This window comes from Scyliorhinus canicula, chromosome 22 (genome assembly GCF_902713615.1).
Source record: "Scyliorhinus canicula chromosome 22, sScyCan1.1, whole genome shotgun sequence".
In the NCBI taxonomy this organism is placed as follows: Eukaryota; Metazoa; Chordata; class Chondrichthyes; order Carcharhiniformes; family Scyliorhinidae; genus Scyliorhinus; species Scyliorhinus canicula.
The window spans coordinates 7,249,664-7,275,304 of NC_052167.1; the positions used below are offsets into that span (position 1 = coordinate 7,249,664).

Sequence of the window (25,641 nt, forward strand, 5' to 3'; positions counted from 1 at the left end):
AAGCCTTTAACAAAATTAGCCTTTAACCTTCTGTTGTCAAAGCCTGCTCTAAGGTAGTTTGCTGGTGAATAACCTCAAAGCCCATTTCCGTCATAAACACATTGTGCATTAGCCAGAATAAAAATCTCTTCCTTACACAAGAACACAGCCCAGCTTCACATCTTTAACTCCCAATATTCTACTTATTCTGTTAGATTTGACCAGGATAATAAATTTTTACAAAGGATAATTCTCTACATACCAGCTTACAAAACTATAAGCTAATTGATCTGTGTTTGAAACAATGAGTGGCGAAAGAAGCAGTACTTTATGTGAATCAAATAAACTGTATGAAAACCAAAATCATGAAGACAAGAATTTTGCTATTAAACTTTAATGGGCGGGATCTTCATGCTGTTCACACCAGCGGGGTCAGTTCCTCCAACAGAGTTCCTCCGATGGCGTACCCCCGCCGCGGGTTTCCCAGGGGTGTGGGATGGATTTAATGGGGAATCCCATGACAGCGTCAGTAACAGAAGATCCTGCTGCTAGCCAATTGCAGGGTGTCTCCCGCCGCTGAGAAACACGCGGAAGGGAAACTCTGGAAGGCCAGAGAATCTCACCCAATGGGTGCGATTGTCAACAGGCCTTTTACTATCTAAAAATTATTTGGTAAATTTTATCCTTTACAAAGATTAAATGGCTACAAAACAAATCTTTAGGCTATTTGATGAAAAATAAACAAAGAGCCATTAGTGTGGTTCTATTGCACACATTAAAGTACAGGAACAAGAATTGGCCATTCAGCCCATCAAGTCCAGAGGGTAGCATGGTAGCATAGTGCTTAGCACAATTGCTTCATAGCTCCAGGGGCCCAGGTTCAATTCCCGGCTTGGGTGCCTGTGTGTGTGGAGGCTGCACACACTCCCAGTGCGTGCGTGGGTTTCCTCCGGGTGCTCTAGTTTCCTCCCACAGTCCAAAGGTGTGCGGGTTAGGTGGATTGGCTATGCTAAATTGCCCTTAGTGTCCAAAAAGGTTAATTGGGGTTACTGGGTTAAGCGAACACGATCGTGGTGGTCAAGCTGCCAAGACCCTCAGGACAAGACGATGGCAAGGTAGAGAAGGCGGGCCTTCATGAATAACCTCAGCCGGTCCAGGAATTGAAACCGCACTCTGCTGGCCTTGCTTTGCATCACGAACCAGCTGTCCAACCAACTGAGCTAAACCGGCCCCTGTCCACCTTGCTACTGGTTTCAAGAAATTCAACAAGTTTAGTCAGACATGACATACCCATCGTTAATCTATTTTGATTTTCTTTGATCAGCTCATACTTGTTCAAGTGCTTAGTCTCTGGAAATTCCCAGAAACCCCCCCCCCCCCCCAGCTGATGTTAAACTGATGGATCTGCAGTTAGTTGGATTCTGCTTCCTGCTATTCATAAATAGAGTGCCATTTACAATTTTCAAATCCAAAGGAACACTTTCTTCGTCTATAGACCGTTGGAAAATTATGGCAAATGCAGCTAAAATCCATTCGTTAATGTTTTTCTCGATTCTCTAGGGTGAAAATAATCAGGTAATGGAGATTTGCCAATCTCAGTCCCATTATTTTCTCCATTACCATTTCTTTGCTTCAATTAAACCTAGCAAGTTCATCTGCTCGACTTAGTTTTATGCTCCTTGTTACTGCTGGTATTTGGTAAATGTTGATGCAAAATACACAATGTTTTTTCCATATTGTCCAATAATAAACAATAATGACCATCTTACATCTCCTAGTTTGAGGCATGTTCCGAGGCTATGGATGACATCTTCAGCAAGATCAGAATGATCAGAGTCCCAAACCAGACCAATAGTGATTATCTCAGGGGAATTCATCAACACTTTGCGGATTCTGATCTTCTCGCCACAGTTGCTCTGTAAAGGAAATCAAAAGTTTAAAAAAAGTAGCTCCCTACATGAAACCAAAACAAACAAGAACAGCACTGAGTTTATGCAGTGCTCATTGAAAGCTGTAAAGCCCTATTTCCCTGCTCTATCTCCATAGTCCTGTAAGTTTATTTCCCCCACCTCCCACGAAGGTCCATCCAAATTCCTATTAAAATCATCAATCATCTCCACTTCAACCACCTAGGAAGGCAACAGGTTGTAGGGTTAGGGTTAGAGTAAAAAAGCTTTTGCTCACATCTCCTCTGCACCTCTTGCCAGAAAGTCGTACAGGTTCAGAAAAACCTCCCTGCTATTGTACTCAATATCTCTATCTGTGAAGCTGACGATCCCAGCTATTTACTCTCACAGTATGTCTTTCCATTTTCAAAGATATAGGCACACAAAACCTCCACGAGTCTGTCCCAGCACATCCCTTGATTCCCTGAGATACCAAAAAGCTGTCTATCCCAGCCTTAAATGCATTCAACGGTGGAACATTCATAGTCAAGAATATTCTGCGTTTTAAAAATCTGTGCTGGCAATCTTTAATTAATTCAAATTTTTCCAAGGGCTTGTTGATTTGTTTTCTCCGATTATGCACCACTGATCTCTGCTTCTATCAATATTTCATCAGCATCCTCTTCCTTAATAAACACAGATACAAAGTACTCATTACTTTTTCTAGCCTTGCCATGCAGCTTTAAGCATTCTTCACTCTCTTCGTCTCTAATAGGCCCCACTTTGCCAGTTACTATCTGCTTACTATTTACGTGCTGGGAGAAGATCTTTGGGTTCCTTTCTTTGTTAACCGCTGTTGTTTCTCATATCCTCTCTTTGCCAGTTTTATTTTCCTTTTCATTTTCCTCTCAATTTATTGTACTTGGGTTTGGTTCTCACTTGAAGAATTCACCTAATGGGCATCACACACACTCTTTTTTTTGTTTGATCGTACTCTATCTCCCTCATCATCCAATGATCCATGACTTTGGTTCTCCTATCTTTTCACCCTTGATGGGTGTACTCTGTATCTGAAAATCTCCTCCTTGAACATCACTTATTGTTGTATTACAGTTCTATACAAAAATGAAGCTTTTTTGTACAACAGTACCGCCCATTACCCCTGCATGTGCTGTGTCAGCTTAGTCAGCTGCAGGTTCACTCCCATACGGTGCTAAATTCCAAATTTTATTCATCGGAGACAGTTGGTGGGAACCAGGTACCTCTCAAAACAATGGGAGAGAAAGATGAGATGACAATGAAGAGGCAGAACAGTGGTAGATGAGAGCAGGTTGCTCCAGGTGATTCCTCTGCACTCTCACCAGATTTAGTTTAAGTGAACGGAAAAAAAAACTGACTGTAATGACTATTCAAACAACTGCAGTATACATTATAAATTCATTATCTTCCCTTTACTAGGCCACTGAAGATGCAGTACAAAAGTTGAAGCTCAGTGAGCAGGAAAGCACCAGGTTCAACTTTCAGCCTAAGCCAGGTCCACTGAATGTTGTTATAGGGCTTAGTGCCCAGCCTAAGGAAGGAGGTGGAAATAGGTCAGCTAGCCAAAACAACTACTAATCCCCATTCAGGGCACCCACTGGTGATGGAGTTTTCAGCTATTTGTGGGGCTTGAACAAGAATTAATCGGATTAAAATTTTTAATTAACTTTAAAAAAAATGTCTGCGGCGACTTGCGTTACTAAAAGATTAGTATTACGAAAGCTTGGCTTGTGATTAAAATGGTACATTCTACCACTTTTCTCAAGATTTAATTGAATAATTGAAAAACTTACTTAGCTACAAAAGATGAAAAATAAATTCTTATGCTGAAATGGATAGACTGTATGTTAATAGTTATTTATTTGTAAATATGTGTTGGCTATCTCCACCTCTACCTCCCTGGACTAATGAAAGAAGATCACAAATACACTGGGCAGTCTCCGGCTCTCTTTGGTGTTAATTGTGCAAAAGTCCGAGACATTGTTCATTTAATAGTTCCAATTGTGTAATTATATTTCGCATAACATTTCCAAAAAAATAGGCACAGTAATTTGTAATTTTCATTATGAAGTTATAACTGGAAAGTGCAATTTGTGCTGAGCCAATTAGTGATCAATAAAAGGACATTAATCATTGTGATATACCGCATGATCTTCAAAAGGCAACGAATACAGTTTGTCACATCGTTTCAGACAGTCACTCCAGTTTCTAATTAACTACTGCCAATGATCGATTATCAGTAAGTAGCAATAACAAGCTCAGCATCAGTGCAATATACTCTTAACATTAACTTCAGGATTCACCTTCCATATGGGCAATTTGATTAATTTATTCACCCAGTTTGGGACACAATGCTCCAGATAACATTTTACTAATTTGATGCTCAGAAGTCTAATCGATAAATATTAACATCTGAAATGACCATTTCTGTTTTCAGTGGTTTTACCTGAAAATATCCTTGGAGTTGCTGAACACTGCTGTTCATAGTAGCAGTTGCTGCCTTTCCCATCCTTCCCAACCCCCATAAAATTAATTGTCTGCAGCAGACATTCAGGATTAACAAGAAGAATGTACAGGTTTCTACTAAACAGCATCTGACAAGTTACATTAATCTCTAATCAAATGGAACAAAGGAAGTTTCAGGAAATCGCAGAAAAACACTAAATGTACCATAAGCACAATCTTTAACAATCAAAGAGAAAAGGGAAATCTTCAATCATGGTCAATGACAAGACACTGCTTCTCAGCTTTACTGCTTCAACATACTTGCTTGTTGCTAGGGAGATCAGCAACATTACAGAAGACAGTACTGAAACTCAAATCAAGCTGAGACACTCCAATTGTGTCTTTATATTCAACACAACATAGTAGTGGGCCCCAAATTAATCTTTATTTAAGATTTTCAGTTGCTTTAGACGGGAGGGCAGCTAGATGAAGCCAAAGCAACGGCTCCATACTACCTGCCTGTCAATGTAAGTGACATCAAACCCACCGTAGACTCGTCTGGATATTTAATGTGTAATGGGGGGGGGGGGGGGGGGGGGGGGGGGAAGATTAATGGGACAGAGATTAAGGGCAAGAGAAAGGAAGAAAATTAAGATGCATAATATTTGAAGGAACACTTTCAAGTCCACTTTTAAAAATGGCTTGGAAGGTTAATACAGAAAAATGTCGTTTCATTTTATATCTTTCAAAAATAAACAGTGAATACACTTTTAAGTTATATGAATTTGCTGATTTAAATTAAGATATTTATCCAACGACAAATAATACATTTTACAAATGGACGAAGCATATAGCATTTTAATTACAAATGCTTGAACTATGTTTATATCATGAAACCACTTCAATGATTTGAATAAGATTAAGAGTAGGACACATTTATTTTATTATCACTGTTATGTTGTAGTCTGATCAGGAGACAGAAACAAACTGCTTACAGCTTTGAACTTCTCATATTCAACAATAAACTGTCGTCATTGAGAATCCAATTACATTCTCAGACCATCTTCCAAAGGATGTAAAAATTACCATGGAATTGGGCATTTCCAGCACAAAGGGATATTAACAAGTCATTAAGTGGGCGCTGAACAGGTTTCATAGTGGTGCATTTGTGATACAAAAATACTGCAGTGGAGGCAGAAGACTTAGAAAACAAGTCTGGCTCCCTTGAAAATGATAAAATTGCAACACAAAATACTAATATACTGGCATATTTTTACCTTCTGGTCAACCCTGTCTGATTTGTTTTAATTTTGAAACCAAATTTTTCCTGCACCTTTTCATCACAACTTGCAAGTAAAGACTACACTTACGCATTGCCAGCTAATCTGCTAGCAGTTTGTACACACTGAAGAAGTGCTGCATTGATATTCCCAGGCCAGGAATGCAGTATTCTGATCACTGCCCTGTGCAGATCTTCCCCAACCAATGGGTTAGGACCAAACAGCCAAATATCAAGTGGTGACTTTCAAACAATTGTATACAAGCAAAGCAGCACCTGCGCAGTGACTCGACTGTTGTCATGGCATTATTCAAACTACAACCTCGCAACATGGCAAACATCAAAGCATTAGTTTGCATTAAAGCAGCTCTGTAAAATTGCTGCATTATTAGATGATTTTCATGTCTTAAAGGCGCACGGTAAACACATCAACTGCAGTGATTCCTTTGTATTTAAATAATCACAGATACTGAGAAATAGAAGTGAATAGACACGTACTGGACAGTTCCTAAGATCACCCATTGTGCTTGCATTCTGCAGAAGCTCCCCAAACATGTCAGGCGTCGGTTTCTCACGTCTTTCCATCATACGTATTGCTTGATTACTGCACAATAGGGACAAAACAGAAAAAAATTGGTTCCCATGAAAACCAACAAAGCCCCCACTCTGCAGGGCATCTACAACAGAGACACTGACAACTTTATCACTAGTTCTCCAGAATTAATAAGAAGGCTTTGCTATGTTATTCAAATTTAATTAGGTGCCGAAACAATTTCCTATGTAAGATAATTATGCACAACTCGTTTTGATCATAATTAAGTACGACTGCCATATTGTATCTTACACAATGTTTGAAAACTTTGTTCGGAAACATTAACATCGTTTTCCCTTTAGGTTCGCACATTGCACACTACAGTATTTAAATGTTACGTCTTGGTTCAAGATAGAACATAGAACATTACAGCGCAGTACAGGCCCTTCGGCCCTCGATGTTGCGCTGACCTGTGAAACCAATCAAAAGCCATCTACACTATTCCCTTATCATCCATATGTTTATCCAATGACCATTTAAATGCCCTTAATGTTGGCGAGTCCACTACTGTTGCAGGCAGGGCTTTCCACGCCCTTACTACTCTGAGTAAAGAAAGAGATTAAAGAATGCAGGTCACCCTTGCATCTCTCTAAAATGTACTTGATTTGAAGGGTTTATCCTTGAATATTATTTTGCCCCCAACGCTATGAACAATATTTATACTGAAGAAAAACTCATGTCAAAAATACCGTTCTACAGTTTGGGGCAGACCTACAATTACAGTTTTCAGTATTCTATGTATTAAACATTCTCACAAGGCTATCTTTTGCAGAATAATAATGTGAGAGAAAGCCTACAAAGAAGGTTTGTTGACAGATCTCCAAATTATAGGCTGTTCTATTTCAAGGCAACTCACAATTTAAAGCCTTTTATTTCGTATTTAATCCTATATCACTGCCTCCTCATTTTAGACCCTTCAATCACTGTAAATAGTCTATCTATTTATACTATACTTTCGTAATTCTTTGCATATTGAATCACCCTGCAATCTCTGTTTAAACTAATGCAGCCCCAATTTTGGAACGTTTTCTTCACATTTGTATTTACTGATACAAGGCAGCACCCTTGTGCAACTTGCATTGCACTGTCTCTATTGCTTTGACATCCTTCCTGTGATGTGGCATCCAAATTTTGGCAGACAGTACTAAAAATAGCGACCGTACAAATTTTTATACAGATGTTCATTACATCTTGTCTGAGATCTCTGCATTCCTCCAATTCTTTTTTTAACAAAAAATTTAGAGTACCCAATTATTTTTTTCCAATTAAGGGACAATTTAGCATGGTCAATCCACCGAACCTGCACATCTTTGGGTTGTGGGGGCAAAACTCACGCAAACACAGGGAGAATGTGCAAACTCCACGGGATCGGACCTGGGACCTCGGCGCCGTGATGCAGCTGTGCTAACCACTGTGCCACCATGCTGCCCTGCATTCCTCCAATTGCAAATGTCCAATTTAAATCACTCCATTATTGGTGCCTTTCTCTCCCTAAACCTCCAAGACTTACTAACTCTCTTTCTCCCTTTGAAAAAAGCTGTCGTCATCTTCTGTTCCCAATAGAATCCTAAAAACTAACTTGGTCCCAGGGTCCAGTCACCCTTTAGTTTCCTGTTATTTATAATAAATACCTTCTTCACTTCACTTTTATATCAAAATCAGGGTGGGGTCCTCCCCAAAGCTTTTCTTCAGTAAACATTGCAATCATGGGCAATGTCTATTTGCACAACACAAGATTGTAGCCTCAACTCTCTTCTCCTCCTCCTCCCCCCCCCCCCCCCCCCCCCCCCCCCCCCCCACCCCGTCTCCACTGCTCTCTGGAATAATAATTTAATTTTCCTTCCTCTCAATGGTTCCATACCCACAGTTAATAATTCTATTGCTAGAATATTTTACTGTTCTTTTAATACAAAATTCTTTCTTCATACTATCTCCTTGCCAACCTTACTGATTTTGCAAACCATATTTTTTATTGTCTAATTTTTAATCATACTTATATTATATGCACTTTAATTTGATGTTTCATTAGTTTTTATTTGTCCAAGGCATCCTAAAAGTTTAGTCCATTTTTAAAATAAAATGATTCACCTTGAAAATTATGGTTTGCAATGTCTTTTCCCTAATATCTCTGGGTCGATCAACAATCCTTTCCGTCACTTTTCCTTTCACAACACCTCAAAGCTCAACTTTCTAAAATCTGTAATATTCCAATTGGTGCACTTGCTCCTACATTAACCCTTTTCCTTGCTATTTAGACCATAAACATATAATTTTGTGGTCACCAATCCAGAATTGCTTAACCACGGTTAACTCGGATCTACCCAATTTATTTGTTACTCATAACTTGATCTAGCCTTGCCTCTTCCTCTGCAGGCAAACGGGCACGCTGTTCAAGTAGGGCTCAGTGCACTAGTTTTAGGAACTCCTTTGTCAGTTTCCTCCCTTGGAAGATTTCTCCATCTTTAGAACACATCATTCTTTTATCATGCATCAAGTGTGGAAGAGATGCAACATAAATAATCAGAGTAAGGTTGTCAGCATTTGAAAGACTCCCTATTCAGGGACTCTTAGGGAGCCTGCCAGAACATAGCAGAGATAGGTAACATTTATTATTAGGCAAGATTCTCTTTCAGCAGCAAGTAGCATCCTCTAGCAACTACAGCACTTTCAAACATTTACTATAACTTGTCCGGTATAGTCATGTTCCACTAAGAGTTGACCACGAGACCACATTTGGAACCCGTAAATTTCCACTCGCATATAAATCTGTTTAAAGTCATGTTTAAAGTCAGTGCACATGGTTTCAGTATTCGAAATTGTAAAGAAAGTAGCCTGATTTCTCAATTTGTCAACAAGGAATGCAGCACACTCCTGAGCAAGCTTATTCATTTTTCACAACATTCCAGCTCTTTTAGAATCTTTATGCATGAGAATGTTGCTGTATAAAGCACAGTTATTTTTAGCAATGGCTTACCACAACGCAGTTGTAGAAATGTAGTTCACCATTTGGATAAAAGGCAGTGGATCAGATGTTGCGCCACAGCTAGTACAAACACACTGCAAGAAAAAATTGTTCTGCACACTCCATCAAAAAGGACAAAACTTACTACTAAGTTGCCACGCTAACTGTTCTGTTTTCACACATCACTGCGGGAGTCGCAACAGCAGAATGTCCTTGCTGAATATTAGATATGATTAATATGATTTTAAAAACTGGCTAGCTGTTTGTGAAAACAACAACATCCAGTGCTAAGCAAAACAGAAAGCTACCAATCTCAGTTCATACTTATTCCATTGTGTACACACAAAATATAGTTTGGGGATGGGGAAGAAAATCAGACAAGTTATACTGCCTTTACTATGAAACATGCACCAGAAATTTCAAGGGATGAGGTATAGAGTTTTACAATTTTGCACTTTTGAATAAGATGTCCTTTGGATTGATTGCCCTACTCTATCTTGGGCCTAACACCAGGAAATATAGCAAGAGGAAGGATGAGCAGTAAGGATTTTTTAATACCACACATATATGATGCATTAATTGTGATCTGAATTTTCACTTACCATGATGATTTATGTTAATCTCAGGATGCTCGATTATGAGCACCAGTTTCAAAACAAATATTAACTCAAGCTTCTCAGGCCCAAAGTCAGGACCCAGCTTGGTAATAGGAGGACTTGGTTTGATACTGGACTGAACTATACATTGTTAACAATCAACTTTCTTTTTAAAACTGCTCCACCTTTGAAGCTTTCACTGCTTTTATAACTTCTACCACAATTTGGTACAGGGTGACCTGGAAAACATTAAAGCCCTGTCCTTTGTGTCTCCCAGATTTGTGCGTCCTTTCTACAGGTTTGCTGCCAAGCATCAGCAAAACTATTGCTCAGGAACTGTCTCCCCAACAGTTAAAATTGCAAATGCTCCAAAAACATAGAGCAAAGTTCTGGCTGTCAGCATTCAGATTAAGGTCGGGTACATTTTTTTTCTTAATTATTCATTCTGGACATGGGCGTTGTTAAATGCCCTGAATAGATGGTGATAGACCTGAAGGGCTGCTGTGTAGGGATCATGATGCAACTGAGTGGCTTCTCGAGGCCACATCAGAGGCCAGTTAAGAGTCAATGACGTTGTTGAGGATTGGAGTCACAGGCAGGTCAGACTGGGTGAAGGTGGCAGTTTTCCTTCCTCATAAATCTCAAAGCAAGTAAATAAGTCAGAGAGAGAAACATATCTTCTGGCACGTGAGCACGAGTCCAGAATAATTAGAGCTAGGCCATTTGGGGGGAGGTCAGCATGCACTTTTTCACAGGAATGGAAGTGGAAATCTGAAACTTTTGCCCTCAGCTGAGTTGTTGTGGGAAGGTCAATTCAAAAGTTCAAAGCAGAGAGGCAAATTAGTTAGGTAAAGGTACTGAAGATATGGATCAAAAGTAGATAAATGGAGTTAAGATAAAGATCAGTCATAACCACATTAATTGAATGGCTCGAGGCACCCAATTACTTACTTCTGTTCCTAAAAAGTAATGAGCACAGGGGTAGCACGGTGGCGCAGCGGTTAGCACTGCTGCCTCACGGCGCCGAGGACCCGGGTTCAGTCCTGGCCCCAGGTCACTGGCCGTGTAGAATTTGCACACTCTGCCCATGTCTGCGTGGATGTCGACCCAAAAGATGTGCAGGGTAGGTGAATTGGCCACACTAAATTGCCCATCAACTGGGGGGGGGGAAAAAGAATCGAGTACCCTAAATTTCAAAAAGTAAAAAGCTCAACAAAAACATGGCACAATCAAGTATCCCAAGTCACAAGCTGTACGTGATTTTGGAATCTGCGACTTCTGTGTCACATATCACGAAGGGCGGAATGTTTTGACATCCATTTTTACGGGATGTGGATGTCGCAGGCTTGGCCAGCATTTATTGTCCATCCTACTTGTCCTTGAGAAGGTGGTGAATTCCTGCTTTGAATCACTGTAGTCCCAGAAATGTAGGTACATCCACAGTGCTCTTAGGGAGGAAACACCAGCATTTTGACCCAATGACAGTGAAGGAATGGCATGACATTTCCAAGTCAGGATGGTGAGTGACTTGGAGGGGAACCTCCAGGTGGTGATGTTCTCGGGTATCTGCTTGTCCTTCTAGGTGCTAGTGGTCATGGTTTTGGAAGGTGCTGCCAAAGGAACCTTGGCGAGTTCCTGCAGAACATCTTGTAGATAGTACACACTGTTTATCGGTAGTGGAGGGTCTGAATGTTTGTGGAAGGGGTAGCAATGAAGTCTGCTGCTTGCTCCCAAGTCCAGGTAGACATTAATACGCCATGATGTGGGCAGCCTCTGGAAATTCTTTCCCTAAAGCACATGGAGTCAAATACCTTTTCCATTCAGTTTGAAAACATCATTCTAAAAGCAATTGCTCAACTGCCTGAATGTCTTCATTTAGCTGTCTTTTAGCTATTACTGCTGCACTTTTTGTACTGCACTGCACAAGATCCAGCTTCCATTTCAAAAATATAACACTTGTGACTGCTGTTAGCACGATGGTGATGTAGCATTTTTAGACTATTTATTTAAAAAGCAGCATGATAATTGACAAGCATTTTTCACAAGCAACCATTTTACACCGTTGCAACATGTTGAACATCCACAGATGGCTAATATCTCTTTTGGTAAATGTTATCAGGATAATTCAGCATTAAAAGAGGTAAATCTCAAACTTCAGCTTAAAACATAGATGAACTTAAATTTTAAAAAAGTAATACAAAATTAAATTCTTCTAGAAGATGGTTTTTAAAATCTATTCTTATTGCCGGGAACATGAACATCTCCTACCTGTTCAAATAAAGTCATTGCAAATTTCTGGTGAGGAATGCAGTGTTTTGCTGTGCAAATGTCCTCTTTCGTTTCATCTGCGATGTGAAAGTGTATTCGCATGAGGATATTTTCCTGTGAAGAATATAAAAAGTACGCGGAATTTCAGCTTTCGCATAATTTAAATCAATTCATTCAATGTTGAATGTCAACACATCAACTGTCAATAGTAATTTGTCGAAACAAGAGGAAAGTCTTAATTGTAGGGGGCTTATTGTTAAATAAGTTCGTGATTAGCCACATTTGGCTAGTTAGGAATCCAGAAGTGGCTAATTGCAATAAATAAAGAACGAGCAATGGATATCATTGATGGGTATGTTACCCAGCATTAGGAGCAGGTCTGGTGTGTCTTGTTGAGTGAATCAACATTCTCAGCCATCACTGATGGTAAACAATAGAACTCGTAACCGCTGACAAAAACCCAGAATCTGTGCTAAGATACGCTGTGTTGTCAGGTAAATGCCAGAGTTCAAAATGTGGTACTTCAGTCCCGTATCACAAGGGTGATGCATCTCTCTGCAACAGTAAAGATTCCAGCCAGCTCCTGCTAGCGTGCATCTTTTAATTTTCATACATAGCTTTAATGCAAAATTGAGACTGTATGAAAAATGTGCCCAACATCTTGTACTTTTCAAATGAAGAAATAAATTGCTCAACAAAATATTCTGTCGCTTTGAAACCAAAATCCACAAGTTGTATAAATTGACTTGGTTTCTTTAACTGCTTTGACCGAAGGCAGTCCAGATAAGGAAATCTGCCTGAGCAAATTATGTGAGTTCAGAACTGCAGAAAATGAACATCATTTGAAATGCTACCCATTACCTTTGATTGAATTTGAAGTTACTTTGCTAAAAATGACTATGATTAAAAAGCTAACGGTATTTTGCTAATTATTGAAATTGAAGTCAGTTGCAATGCAAGTATCTGGGGCAACAATAGTTATTTTCCTTTGGTGGACCTCGACTAAGTTAAAGGCCTGTATGAACAGTCTAAAGTATGCAAAGGGCTTCATGGAAAAGGTTTGGTTCAAGTTGAACTTTATTCCTATATATTACCAACTTTGGCTAAAATGCCCAACACCATTTAAAAAGTAAATCAAGTTATCAAGGATTTTCATATCATCCATCCCATAGAATGCTGACCCGAATTTAATCTCAAGCAACACCCTATTGTAAGAGGATACAAGAAAGGCACAGTTGTTGTTACTGGTATGAATGGATTTCCAATTATGTAGATTGTTGTGGTGTAATAACGTTTCACTTATGGGGCATGTGAATAAGTAGGGGAAAATATTACATTACGATTTTAAATGTCCGAACACCTTGGGCGGGATTCTCCGACCCCCCGCCGGGTCGGAGAATCGCCGGGGGTCGGCGTGAATCCCGCCCCCGCTTCCTCCAAATTCTCCGGCCCCTCAAAAATCAGCCCAGCGTCAATCGTGCTGCCCGCCTCAGAGAATAGCGGACATCAGTGCGACTCGATGGGCCACGGGGCTGCCCGAATTCTCCGGCCCTCGATGGGCCTAAAGTCCCGCCCATTTTTTGCCAGTCCCTCCGGTGTAAATTGGAGTAGGTCCTTTACTGGTGGGACCTGGCGGCCTCCGGGGTTCTTGGGGTGGGGGGAAGCAGGGGGGGGATCTAGCCCTGGGAGTTGCCCCCACGATGGCCTGGCCCGCGATCGGGGCCCACCGATCCGCCGGCGGGCCTGTGCCGTGGGGGCACTCTATTGTTCCGCACCGGCGGCTGTAGCAGTCTGCCATTGCCGGTGTGGAAACGAAGCCCTCTGCGCATGAACGGGAATGACGCCAGCACACGCTGGCGTTCCCGCGCATGCGCCAACTCGCGCTGGCCAGCGGAGGCCCTTAGCCGCCGGTTGGCGTGGTGCCAAGCCCCTTTCCCGCCGGCCGGTGGGGCGCAAACCACTCCGGGGCGGGCCTAGTCCCTGAAGATGCGGAGGATTCCTAACCTTTGGGGCGGCCCGACGCCAGAGTGGTTCACGCCACACCGTCCCGCCGGAGTTGCCCGCCCCACCGATTACGGCAGAATTCCGCCCCTTGTTTTAGTCAATAGAACTATGCCATATGATTGCTCTTTATTTTCAAGAAAACAAACTTTATTGCATATAAAGGAATTAAACACTATTAATCTGACAATAAGGCTTAAAACTATGTTATATACTCAGGTTTACTTCTTACTTCCCCCCAAGAATTCTCATACAAGACAAAGCAATCTGAAAGTTATTCACTTCTGTAGGGATCACCTGTAAGTATGCCACAATTGTCATGCACATTCTCCTCAGCTGCAGCTATTCTTAGAGGTAAAACTTTCATATATTGCTTAACTGTGGAGGCCTCAGTATCCTGTTCTGGTTACTTGTCCAATACTTCCAAACTAATCTGCTTGTTGTTTTCTTTACACAAGAGTCTGAAAAACTAGTGTAGATTCCTCCACTAATTTCAAGCTAGGCAATCTTCAAGCTTCTGTTATTAAGCCTCAGCTGATTTCCACACAGTGAATAACAAAGTTAGTTGGTTTGTTTTGCTTGGAGTGCAGGTCTATCTAACTGCCATTTACATTGGCTATCTTCTCTGTGAGCTGCAAACCATACCAAGTCCAAACTGCAACTACCTCTGTCAGCAGAGGTACCAGATAAATTGAAACCAGAGAACCTTCCTGAGCTCCATCCAACTCCATGACAATATAGCCTGCTCTGGGATTCTTCAAACCGAATTATCCGTCATTTACATATTCCTCCTTTGATCTGATTAAATAAATTAGATTACAAACTTTCAGAATTTACTGAATGCTTTAAACTAATTTTGTTCCAACTCCCAAAACAAACATCGCTATAGACTGACATCACAGCTAACACTGTAGATATCATGGGCGCGATCTACCCGAATGGGGACAGAGTACTCTAGCTGCGTGATAATAATAATATAAGAATCACTTATTGTCACAAGTAGGCTTCAATGAAGTTACTGTGAAAAGCCCCTAGTCGCCACATTCTGGCGCCTGATCGGGGAGGCTGGTACGTGAATTGAACCCGCGCTGCTGGCATTGATGTGCATTACAAGCCAGCTGTTTAGCCCACTGTGCTAAACCAGCCCTTTCAGGTGTTCGTGGCGCTTGGAGCGCTGAGAAACACTCCTCTATCCGGGTAGATCAGGGCCTTAACCAGGGAACATGTGGTCAAACCACACTTAGTCCCGTTTTCTGCAGGGAGGTGCTCCGCTCACCGGAACTCCTCACTGCAGCAAGAGGTCAGAATGCCATTTTGAAATGGCATCCCATTCTCTCGAGCCCCCGTGACCCCCGAACACCTCCTCAGCCCCAACTCACTATAAGGGGGTCCTCGCCTCACTCCCTCCCCCGCACAGCACCCCTGGGGTCCCGGTCCTGATCCCCACTGTGCAGAAAATGCCAGCCTGGCACCCTGGCAGTGCCAGAGTGCCTAACTGGCAGCTGCAATGCCAGAATGCTACCCTGCCCAGAGGGCATGCACCTGTGGGTCTCCGATGCCCTGGGAGTCTCCCACAAGTGCTGTTCGGTTAGATCCCTTTTGTGGAAACAGCACTGAATGGAGCTCGCCCGAGGTTTCCCAGGTGAGAGGGTGAGATGCCATGCCTTGGTTAGATCTTGGGAGTGACACCAGCTGCCCCACTCGAATGTGCACCTTTTCCAGAAATTGATACAGCCCACAAGGGGCAGGATTCACATTGCGAGATCTAACAAGATCTTGCGAGGCATGGCGAGCACGTTAGATCCTGAAAGAGGGATCCTCCCCGCATCCACCGGTTGCGCCGCACCGCTTTCCGGGCACAACCCAGCCGGTAGATCTTGCCCCATGTCTTCAGCTTCCCAGCTAAGAAATCCCACTTGCTGTTTAATGATCTTACTTTTTTAGCTGTTCGCCTTAAAGGTTGGGGCAATGATGACCTGAGGTTAATAGACTTCAAACTAGCTTTAATTGGATTGACCCCATTTTCCAGTTAAACTTTAATTCCTATAACTAAAAATTACTTCTAAAAATATTAACATGAACCATGATCCATAGAATTGCAACACGGTGAAGAAATAGATTTCAAGCTTATACAATATTTTAATGATAAATCTCACCTGTTGGTGACTGTTAAAGCTAAGTGGTCACAACGTGGCAGGTTATGGCACCATGAATAGGGAACAGAATCAATATCTTGTTTTACAAATACAAGGAGCATTCATAGTAGCCCTTTAGTCAGTCTTGTTGCTCACTGCCAAACTAAATTTGAGAGAGGGTGGAATTCCTACTTGCAAGTAATAGTTGCAGTTTTTTCAGCTGCTTTTAGTACTTTTAACAGTTCGTTTTCTTGAAATTATAAATGAGGACGGCATTCCAAGCTCTGTCCCTCACCTATGGAATAGGTTGCAATTTTTCATTACATAAGCATTCCAAAAATGGACCAGCTCCTCTCCTCTGAAGTGTATTACCGATTAATTGAACAAGAGAATCCTGGTAGCTGTCATTTCACTTACAAAACATTCTGCTGCATCATCCATGATCCCCATCTGGAAGCGCTGTTCGTCTTGAAAGGTTTTGGCAAGAGCACTACGCAAGGCATCAGATGGCAGCACCTTTTCTTTGCTGTATTGGAACTGAGTGAAGATTCCCTACAGGAAACAGATTAGAGTTAGTGCATTCCAAAATCTACTTCCAAAAGTATTTTCTGGCAATATGAAAGGCTGATGGAACAGGAAATGTAGACATTAGTTATTCTTTCAAAGAAGCCCTCTTTCTTCAAGAAAGATCGGTCAGTCAATAATTTTCAAGAGACATGGGGCGGGATACTCCCAGCCCCGCGCTGGGCCAGAGAATCCCCGCAACCGCTCCACGCCCCATCGGTGCCATTGGCGCCGGCGCGTAAGCGGCCGCTCTAAAAATGCAGAGTCCCGCCGACGCTTTCCACACCTGGGTCGGGGGCGCATCCGATGGAGCCTGGCCTGCGATGGGGGCCCACCAATCGGCGGGCTGGCATCTCACTCCCCGGGACTATTTTCTTACGCGCCGGTCCCTGAACTCCCACGCCATGTTGCGTCGGGGCTGACACGTTGAGGGAGGCCACCACGCATGTGTGGGTTGGCGCACGCACAGTTCGCGCCGGGATGGGAGGCTGGAGCAGCGTGAACCGCTCCAGCGCCGTGCTGCCCCACTGTAGGAGCCAGAATCGGTACTCCCAGCAGCCCTTTCACACCGTCGGACACTCTGCCGCCGAATGGGAGAATCCCGGCCAACAAGTCTTTCAGACAAATATGAAAATATTTACATCAAACATTTTAAACCAGAAGCAGAAAATGCTGGCTCTGTAAATTGAGAACATATGGAGGCATATGTTTCAAGAAGAGATTCTTCATCAAAACAAAAAGTCCATATACAAAATATGAAGTCCTGGCCTGTCCACAGAGGCTTCTTACCTGTTCAGTGTTTGTAGCATTTTTTATTTAAATTCAGAATTCCTTTCCCCATCATCACCGTGTTGGTTATTTTAGAACAACATGTTTATAGACACAAACACCATTTTAAAAAAAGAATGTTAAATCAAAAATAACATTTTAAGAAGCTCAAATTTGGTCAACATCTGTTTTAGTTTGCTTATATTTCTGTTTTGAGTGAAAGATGTTATGTAAATGCAAGATGAGATTGTTTGGATATTTATACATTTAAAGCCAATTCAGTGTTGCAGGGAAACAACCAAAACCGGAATCAAGCCTTGAAACAAAAGCGGATTTGAACCCATCTATGATATTTTTAAACCGAACAATGCTTTAAAGGATGGCAGCTACATTACTGGCCAACTCTTTCACAATATGGCTTCCATTGTGAAAACATTCCGTGGAATTTTTGGCTCATATCCTTAGAAGTCACCAAAGTTCAGAAAAACAGTTCCAGTAGAAATGTCTGTAAATAAACGGACTACATTTACGTAGGTGTTACAATTTTTAAATTTCAAAATAAAAATTCTGGAATCTAACTGCTGTATTTCAGTTACCAAGGAAACTATTGGTACAACATTAGGCTAGGCACTCATGAGGAACTAAGTGACAAGTAGCTAGGTGAAAAACTACCCAACAGCACTGGGGGTTTATCTACATCATTCAATCTTCAGCAGGAACAGAAAAACTGATGCGAATTATAACATTGAACTGTGATTAATATAGAGTTCTATTCGTGGTGCAGAGTGCTTTGTGCTAAACAATTTCACTTTTTGTAAAGTGGAGTGAACAAAACTTATGGGATTCGTGTCAGTTTTTAAATACAAAGAACGTTCAAAACTCCTTTAAGACAAATAGTTAGCAGTATTTGCGCAGAGTCACATCATTTGCCAAGTTTTTCAGATGTGAAAGCAGCTCATAAAATGGTTCAAAAGTTTATACTTTAAAAATAGCAACAACAATTATTTTCAGATTGTATAAATTTTCCCACTCAAATGGTCTGAATATAAATGGTTTGGAGCCGAGGAATTTCTATCGATTCTGGCAGGCAGATGTCCAATATACTTGTGATAGTCGTCTGCCCACTAATTTAAAAATAAACAAATTTAGAGTACCCAATTCTTATTTTCTCCAAATTAAGGAGCAATTTAGCGTGGCCAATCCACCTACCCTGTACATCTTTGGTTTGGGAGTGAGACCCACGCAGACACGGGGAGAATGTGCAAACTCCACACGGACAGTGACCCAGAGCCAGGATTGAACCCGGGACCTCGGCACCGTGAGGCAGTAGTGCTAACCCTGTCGCCCTGTCTGCCCACTAATTTAACCTTGAATTTAATTCATTTTCAATGAGATATTGCCTCCTCTAAAATGGTGGCAAGGAACAGCACACAAACATATTAAATATCCAAAAGCAAGTAAGTAGCATCCAGCCTGTCAAATCGTTCAATTAAGTTATGACTGACCTTTACTTCAACTACATTTGCCCAACATTATTTTGTAGCCCTCAACTCTTGCCCGATAAAAATCTATCAATCTTTAACCCCAGTCTCAATGGTAATTTTGGGGGCTGAAAGTTCCATTATTGCTGGTGTGAAGAAGTGCTTTCTGACATCAGCACCGTAGCACAAGTGGCTAGCACTGTGGCTTCACAGCGCCAGGGTCCCAGGTTCGATTCCCTGCTGGGTCACTGTCTGTGCGGAGTCTGCACATTCTCCTAGTGTCTGCATGCAGGTTAGGTGGATTTGCCATGATAAATTGCCCTTAGTGACCAAAAACAAAAAGTTAGATGGGGTTATTGGGTCACGGGTATAGGGTGGAAGTGAGGGCTTAAGTGGGTCGGTACAGACTCGATGAGCCGAATGACCTCCTTCTGCACTCTATGTTCTATGTTATCAGTTCTGAACAGCTGTAATTTTAAGGTTATGCCACCAGGAGAAATAGCTTCTCTCTATCCATATCTTTTTATTAAAATAGTCAAAAATATATACAAGGCCAAAAAGTACAAACACTAATTTTGTGTTGGAGAAACAGGGTACCCTCCCCTCAGTACCAATGTACATGGAGGGGGGTGGGGGTGGGTGAATACTGTGATTATTAAAACAGTTCACGACACATTTCTACAAACAACAAATGGTACAAGCACTAAACTTTGCGCTGGAGAGACCAGCCTCTGTACCAACAGAAGGGAAAGGGGGAGTTGGGGGAGGGGGGGGGGGGGGGGGGGGGGGAGGGGAGAGAGGGGGGAGAGAGAGGGGGGGGGGGGAGAAAGGAGGGTGGTGGGAAGGGAGGGAGTTGGAGTGTTGGTGAAAGGTGGGGGAGCCAAATAGGGGACTGCCTGAACTATCTACGGAGACAGAAAAACAAAAGGACCTTCAATTATCCATCCTATCTAACCCTTTAATCATCTTAAACACCTCAATTAAATCACACCTTAAATCTTCAATATTCAAGAAAATGCAAGTCTGGTGTGTGAAATCTGTTCTTATGATTTACCCTTTAGCCCCAGTATCTTTCAAAGTACATTCAAGACCGTTAACCTTTCTATGAATTGTAAACCTTTCTATGAATTGTAATCTTCCCAAAGAGCTCGGGAAATGTACCACACTGAAAAATCAAATTCTAAAATGAAGACATTTCTGCTCCTCCTCAATCTCCAACCAGCAATTGTTACTTTTACTGATGACCAACAAACAGAGCTTAAATATGTTGCTTTTTTCAATAGTTTTCTGTGAAGTTCACTGTCAAAGTTAGCACTCTTGCCTCAGTGTCAGAACATTGTGAGTTCAAGGCACACTCACAAGACTTCAACACGGAATCTAGGCTGACATTTCAGTGCAGTGCATCAGAACATTTAATTCTCAAACAACATCTGATCATTTATCTCAATGTTTGTAGGGACACTGGTGTACAAATCTCGAAGGGCAACTCTAATTATACTAATCATCATCAGACTATCTGAAAGTTCAGCACACTGTTGGTTTTTAAAGGTTGAAAGCGTAACCATTTTGTTGCCAACACATCGCACAATAGCAATAACTTATGCAATGGAAATAAATGACCCTGCACCTTGAGTAAACAGTTGAATCTGCAGTACTGAAATCTACCAACATTACAAGAGCTTGTGCTCTTCTGTGAAAAGCAGTTTGCTAAATACAGATCTCCCTACCACCTTTCGTAAACAAGAAAGACAAAGCTTGCCCCTTTTCCTGATATTTCAGTGAAAATGTTAACAGCAACAACTGTAAATAGTGCAAGAATGAGAAAGCTTTAGAAATACTGACAAGCGTAGGAAAAGCAACTGGTATGAGGTGGGATGCTGTCTGGGGAGATGGTTGAAGAATAAAGTTCATTTGATTAATACTGTGCCTGATTTCACAATGTAAAGCAATAACATTTCATCGTTTTTGTTGTGTTTTCATGTGTGTTCCTAGCTGGAACAAGGTCACTTATAAGAGTCCGATCACATGACATGGTAATGATGTCATCAGCAGTTTGAGAAGGCGAACAGTCAATTTTTACAGCCGGTTGAATAAGTGTCTTGCCAATAAAGCTAGTTTGTTTGTACCTTCGTGGTCTACAAGCCTATCCTTTAAAAACACCATAATTTTAATCCCAGAGTTTTGACAACTATTCATTTTATGCTGATGAGGAAGGGAACAGGGACAAGCAGAGAATACTTTCTTCATCTCTTCATTCAACATCAGGTGCCTTTAAATGGAGAGAAACTGGACACTGAAATGCTATTCAAACACACCATTAGGCAATTTGAATTGAGCACAATAACCTGAATGCACATGGACAAGTGATTAAAACTGGACTCCTGCATATTATAATTATGTAACAATGAGTGATTGATGAGGAATTGATGAGGACTGTAACCGATGCATTTAGCCTCAGTATTTTATCGTGTTTCACACTGAATCCCTGAATGAGAGTGTGACTGTTCTTGACTTTAAGTGACTTTAGCCTCTCCCATAAGGGGAAATGTCCTTTCAGCGTCCACTGTGACGTATCCTCAGGATAAATCCTCATTTGTTTAAAGTCCAATGGGACAACCTGGCCAACCTTCTCCTTGGCAGCGCAGTGGCACAGTGGTCAGCAATACTGCCTCACAACCCCAAGGATCCAGATTAAATTCTGGCCGTGGGTGATTTGTGTGAAGTTTGCACTTTATCCCCGTGTCTGCGTGGGTTTCCTCCAGGTGCTCCGATTTCCTCCCACATAGCCGTTTTTTGAACCCAGCAGAACCACCATAATTATACCACAGTTTATTCTTATAAGGTATGACTTCTCTCTGCTCCACTGTACTGGAACAGCATTTATGTTTAAATGGCATCTTGTCCTTTCAAATTTAGTCCAAGTTCCCAATGTCATTGAAATAGTCCAGCGTGATAGATAAAGGGAGACGAGATTTCAAATTGGTAACCAGAAGCCAAGCCTCGGGTTGGTGGGTGAATCGCCAGTTAAATGTCACACTATTGGATGAATAAAGCAACTGCTAAAAGGAATGTACTGATAATTTATTTATGGACAACAGCTGACACGATCATTGAAGGTTTGTATGGGTGACCTACACCTCGTGGACACTCACGAATTTTTGGATGGAATTCTTTGTGGAGGGGCTACTTGGTCCATACTGCAAATTATATCCAAGTATTTGCTGTCAACATCATTAGTTAGCATAAGGAAAACAAGGCGTATTCTATTCATGGTAACAATCCTTCATTTCTGAATCGAACAACTTGAAAGTGTCCATTCAAGGGCGGCACAGTGGCTAGCACTGCTGCCTCACAATGCTGAGGACTCGGGTTCGATCCCGGCCCCCTGTCTGGTGGAGTTTGCACATTCTCCCCGTGTCCGAATGGGTCTCACCCCCACGACTCAAAGATGTGCAGGGTAGGTAAATTGGCCACGCTAAATTGCCCCTTAATTGGGACAAAATTAATTGGGTATTTTAAATTATTTTTAAAATTCCATTCAACCAGTGGAAACTTTAGTTCATATTCCTACAAGGTTGGCTCATGTCAAGTAGAAAAGATTCATTAAAATCAGATGGGATGATTCCAGTCATTGAATCTAATTTACAGTTCTGCAGAATTGCAATTCATACAGCTTGAGGTTTACACATTGATTGCAGGGCAGTTTTTATGTGAAATGTACTTAGTTGATCTGACTGCATTCTCCACAAAAACCTAAATTGAACATGATAACCCAACAGTTAATTTTATGCCAAAGCATTAAACCAGAGCTCTGCACAATTTGACAACTTTTAACGGTAATTAGAAACATACTGGACTGCACCCAAAACCTGTTCAAGCCAGTAAAGAACAAATAAACAACATTAAAGATAGACACAGAAAGTTGAACATTTGATTTTGCGGCACTTTCTGTCAAAGCAAGAAAGGCTAAAACAATGTTTCCTATTTGCTACTTGAAGATGATCAGCATCTTTGCGAACAAGAACAGTTAATTAAAAACAAATGTTACAACTGTCCACAGGGTGTCGACCAAGAGGCCACCCAGATTACATCTTAAATTAAAATTTAAAATAAGGATTGTACAAATTTCTAAACAATTGTGTTAATAAACTAAGATTATGACGCAGAGAAAGCCTTTGACCGGGTGGAGTGGGAGTACATCTGCGAAACGCTGGGGAGGTTCGGGTTTGGTGAGGGCTTTATTGGCTGGGTGAAATTGCTGTACCAGGCGCCTGTAGCAAGTGTATGTACAAACCGGCTGAGGTTGGGTACTTCGAGCTTCACCGGGAACGAGGCAGGGGTGTTCCCTCTCCCCATTACTATTTGCCCTAGCTATAGAACCACGAGCTATGGCAGAGCGAGTTGTTTGTGATCCAGGCCAAGGGGAAGGAGGAGAGACTGAAAGAGCTGCCACTCAGGATGGTAAAGAAAAGTTTTCGTTACCTGGGTATACAGGTGGCCAGGAAATGGGATGCCCTGCACAAGCTCAACCTGACCCAGATGGTGGAGCAAATGGAAGGGGACTTTAAAAGGTGGGACATGCTCCCACTGTCACTGGCAGGGAGGGTGCAGACCGTGAAAATGACTGTCCTCCCCAGATTTTTGTTCATCTTTCAGTGCCTCCCCACCTTCATCCCTAAGGCCTTTTTTAAGCGGGTGAGTTGGATCATTACGGGCTTGTGTGGGCGAATAAGACCCCGCGAGTAAGGAGATCGCCGTTGGAGCGTAGTCGGGGTGGGTTGGCGCTGCTGAACGGCCTTTTTTAAGCGGGTGAGTAGGATCATTACGGGCTTTGTGTGGGCGAATAAGACCCCGCGAGTAAGGAGATCGCTGTTGGAGCATAGTCGGGGTGGGTTGGCGCTGCTGAACTTTCGCAACTACTACTGGTCGGCCAATATAGCTATGACTAGGAAGTGGGTGATGGGGGGGTGGGGGAGGGGGTGCCGCGTGGGAGCAGCTGGAGGCGCCGTCATGTAAAGGTACTAGTCTGGGAGCTTTGATAACGGCTCCTTTGCCGTTCTCGCCGACCCGTTACTCCACAAGTCCAGTGGTGGTGGCGACACTGCAGATCTGGGGACAGTAGAGGAGGTATAAGAGGGTGGAGGGAGCGTCGGTCTGGACCCCGATATGCAACAATCACAGGTTTGCCCCGGGTAGGATGGATGGTGGGTTCCAGAGCTGGCAGAGGGCAGGCATCAGAAGGATGGGAGCTCTGTTCATAGACGCAAGCTTTCCCAGTTTGAAGGCGTTAGAGGACAAATTTAATCTGCCACCAGGAAACGCCTTTAAATATCGGCAAGTACGAGCCTTCCTGAAAAAACAGGTAGTGGCCTTTCCGACGCTGCCGCCACGGAGGATACAGGACAGGGTTGTGTCCGGCACCTGGGTGGGGGAGGGGAGGGTGTTGGATATCTACCAGGAACTACAGGAGGCGGAGGAAACACCGGTAGAGGAGCTCAAGGGCAAGTGGGAAGAGGAGCTGGGTGAGGAATTGGAAGCGGGTCTGTGGGCAGAGGTACTGTGAAGGGTTAATTCCTTCTCATCATGTGCCAGGCTCAGTCTAATTCAATTTAAGGTGGCCCACCGGGCACACATGACGACAGCGAGAATAAGCAAGTTTTTTGGGGTAGAAGACAGTTGTATGAGGTGCAAGGGCAGCCCTGCAAACCATGTCCACATGTTTTGGGCATGCCCGGAGCTTCGAGTGTTCTGGCAAGTGTTCATGAGGGCAATGTCCAAAGTGCTTAACACACGGGTGGTGCCAAGTCCAGAGATAGCGATCTTTGGAGTGTCAGAAGACCCGGGAGTTCAGGGGGCGAAGGAAGCCGACGTCTTGGCCTTTGCCTCCCTAGTAGCCTGGAGACGGATTTTATTAATGTGGAGGGACTCGAAGCCCCCGAGTGTAGAGACTTGGGTTACCGACATGGCTGGGTTTCTCAGCTCGAGAAAATAAAGTTTGCCTTAAGAGGGTCTACGCTAGGGTTCTCTCGGAGGTGGCAGCCGTTTGTCAACTTTCTCGGGGGAAATTAAAATGTCAGCAGCAGCAGCAATCCATGGGGAGGGGGGGGTGAGTGCTTCATTGGGATGGTGTGGGAAGACTGGGTCGCGTGGGGTAATGTCTATTTAATTGTTATTGTATATTCTCTTTTTGCACTATGTTAATGTTCACTCTAGTTTGTTTTGTTATTATTGTTACTACTGTTTTATTATGAAAAATTCTGCAAAAATAAAAGTATTTTTAAAAATACTTTTTTGAAAAATAAATTAAAATGTACATTTACACACGTACATGGACAAAGCAACCTGCTCGATTGGTACCCCATCCGGCATCTTCAATTCACTGTTGCCACTGTAGGTGGTGGAATGTGCATGTACCGTCTGCAAGATGTGCTGCAGCAACTCAACAAAACCAAGAATGCCAAGGGCAGCAGATGCATGGAAATACCACAACCTGCAAGTTCCCTTCCAAGGCACACGCCATCCTGACTTAGAACTATACGTATAAAAAGAGCAATTAAGGACAGAAAATAAATGCTGGCCTAGCCAGTGATGCCGACATCCCATGAAATAATAAAAATGCACATACGTAATACTGAATTAACTAAAT

At 42.4% G+C, this 25,641-nt stretch overlaps 1 protein-coding gene across 6 annotated transcripts in view; it reads right to left on the reverse strand.

The window, feature by feature from the left end:
- Positions 1-25,641, reverse strand: part of LOC119956124 (inactive ubiquitin carboxyl-terminal hydrolase 54-like) — a 150,739-nt gene that overhangs the window by 40,097 nt on the left and 85,001 nt on the right. For 5 of the 6 annotated variants that reach the window (XM_038783009.1, XM_038783014.1, XM_038783013.1 and 2 more), the window contains exons 4-8: positions 16,600-16,736; positions 12,047-12,160; positions 9,195-9,277; positions 6,127-6,232; positions 1,749-1,895 (exon numbers count right to left, since the gene is read on the reverse strand). In XM_038783009.1, coding sequence (XP_038638937.1) covers positions 1,749-1,895; positions 6,127-6,232; positions 9,195-9,277; positions 12,047-12,160; positions 16,600-16,632 — 483 coding nt within the window. In that variant the 5' untranslated portion in view covers positions 16,633-16,736. The remainder of the gene's footprint in view (positions 1-1,748; positions 1,896-6,126; positions 6,233-9,194; positions 9,278-12,046; positions 12,161-16,599; positions 16,737-25,641) is intronic. The other variant, XM_038783015.1, reaches the window with a different exon arrangement.